This window comes from Mandrillus leucophaeus, unplaced genomic scaffold, assembly GCF_000951045.1.
Source record: "Mandrillus leucophaeus isolate KB7577 unplaced genomic scaffold, Mleu.le_1.0 Scaffold9, whole genome shotgun sequence".
NCBI classification, from domain to species: domain Eukaryota; kingdom Metazoa; phylum Chordata; class Mammalia; order Primates; family Cercopithecidae; genus Mandrillus; species Mandrillus leucophaeus.
In genome coordinates this window covers 4,670,288-4,672,298 of record NW_012109807.1, presented here as the reverse complement: position 1 = coordinate 4,672,298, position 2,011 = coordinate 4,670,288, and the positions used below count along the sequence as shown (strand labels likewise).

The following is a 2,011-nucleotide window of genomic DNA, read 5'->3' as shown; positions in this document are numbered from 1 at the left end:
CGCACCGCCCCTCCCTTCCCGGGCCCCGCCCCCGCTTCCTGCCAATTCGCCCCGCCTACCCCGCGTCTCCGCATCCTCTTCCTGGCTTCGCTCCATCAGCCTCGCTTTCGCTGGGCGCTGTCCCTTTCCGCGGCGGTCTGGTTTCCCCGACGTGTTTTGTTTGCGACGCTGTCGTGTAACAGCGCGCTTTACGGCCGCGGGGACGGAGCGAGCCGGCGCCAGGGCCCCTCGGGCCGGGAAGAGGGGAAGGGGAGCGAGGTTGATGCCCGGCGGAGGGGCGAGCGCGGCGTCTTGCCGGCTTCTCACCGCCGCGGAGCAAAGAGTGTCCCGGGAAGCGGCAGGGTCGGCGTCCAGGAGCGGCTTCGGGGGCTCCGGCGGCGGCAGAGGCGGAGCAAGCGGCCCCGGGTCCGGGAGCGGAGGCCCTGGGGGCCCCGCAGGCAGGATGAGCTTGACCCCGAAGGAACTCTCGAGCCTGCTCAGCATCATATCGGAGGAGGCGGGCGGCGGCAGCACCTTCGAGGGCCTGTCCACCGCCTTCCATCACTACTTCAGCAAGGCCGACCACTTCCGCCTGGGTTCGGTGCTCGTCATGCTGCTCCAGCAGCCGGACCTGCTGCCCAGCGCGGCGCAGCGTCTCACGGCGCTCTACCTGCTCTGGGAGATGTACCGCACCGAGCCGCTGGCCGAGAATGATATAATGGACTTTGAGGAGTCCGCAGGGGCGGGAGGGGGGATATGTGGGACGGGCGTGAGGGATAAAAAACTACATTTTGGATATTGTCACGCGCGTCCGTGAAGAGACCACCAAACAAGCTGTGTGAGCAATAAAAGTAGTGGAAAATTACAGTCAAAGCCGGTTGTTCTCTGGCCGGCAGGGGTGGGGGCCGTAAGGTGCTCAGTGGGGGAGCTTCTGAGCCAGGAGAAGGGATTTCACATGGTAATGTCATCAGTTAAGGCAGGAACCGGCCATTTTCACTTCTTTTGTGATTCTTCAGTTACTTCAGGCCATCTGGATGTATATGTGAAGGGTTGGGCTCAGAGGCCTGACAGGTACAGTGTACACTGCTCTGGTGACGGGTGCACCAAAATCTCAGAAATCACCACTCAAAACTTATCCATGTAACCAAAAACCACCTGTACCCCCAAAACTACTGAAATACAAGTTTAAAAAAGATGAAAAAAAATAAAATTTCTCCCCAAAAACACATAAAATAAAAATACGTTTTAAAAAAGAATTGAGGTGGCGCTTAACTAGATAATTAAGAATCGCTGGTGGCAATCACTGGTGAAATACATGCACGTTTCTGTAGGTTTAGGGACGGGCAAGTCTGGGAAATGCCACCTGGTGGTTCTCAGCCCAGACTACACCTCAGCCTCACCTGAAGAGGCGGGGTTTATTAATACCTGAATCAGCATCTCTGGGGGTGGGACCAGGTATTTGCAACGCCTCCCCGTGGGTTTCTAATGCACCGCTAAGTGCCCAGGATAAGCACCCTAGGGCAGTCTAAGGAAAACGTGGCACAGCAAACAATTTTGTACATGAATATTAACTGGAGACATGTTCTTGAAATCGTGTTAAGAGGAAAAAAACCATATACAAAAAAGTTCATAGCGCAGTACGATTCCATTTCTGCAATGAAAGAGTGTAAGACTAGAAATTAACCGTGGTTACGAGAAATGCGTGGCATCTTTTTCATTTACTATATTAAAAAAAAAATGTTTGAGACAGAGCGCCCAGACTGGAGTGCAGTGGTGATGACAGCTCACTGCAGCCTGGGACTCCCAGGCTCCAGCGACCCTCCCGCCTAGGACACTCAAAGCGCTGGGACTACAGGCACCCGCCACCGCGCCCGGCCGGCCTTTACAATATTTTTACGACGAATACTTATGGATGTTATGTTAAGAAAATAGTTAACATCCGAGGTGCGTTTTTCCAAGTAATAACGTAGATAGCATTTACTGGGACCGTCTGGCACCAGGCACTGTCCTAGGGCCCGCCAAGGTGCGGCTT

The 2,011-nt window shown here is 54.9% G+C and overlaps 2 protein-coding genes across 2 annotated transcripts in view; one reads left to right on the top strand and one right to left on the bottom strand.

Moving 5' to 3' along the window:
• TBC1D8 (TBC1 domain family, member 8 (with GRAM domain)) overlaps positions 1-164 on the bottom strand; it is a 265,338-nt gene extending 265,174 nt beyond the window's left edge. The window contains exon 1 of the mRNA XM_011969594.1: positions 60-164. The gene's annotated coding sequence lies outside the window, so the exon portion shown is untranslated. The remainder of the gene's footprint in view (positions 1-59) is intronic.
• Positions 83-2,011, top strand: part of CNOT11 (CCR4-NOT transcription complex, subunit 11) — an 18,815-nt gene continuing 16,886 nt past the window's right edge. The window contains exon 1 of the mRNA XM_011969596.1: positions 83-711. Within this exon, the coding sequence (XP_011824986.1) occupies positions 263-711 (449 nt within the window). The 5' untranslated portion in view covers positions 83-262. The remainder of the gene's footprint in view (positions 712-2,011) is intronic.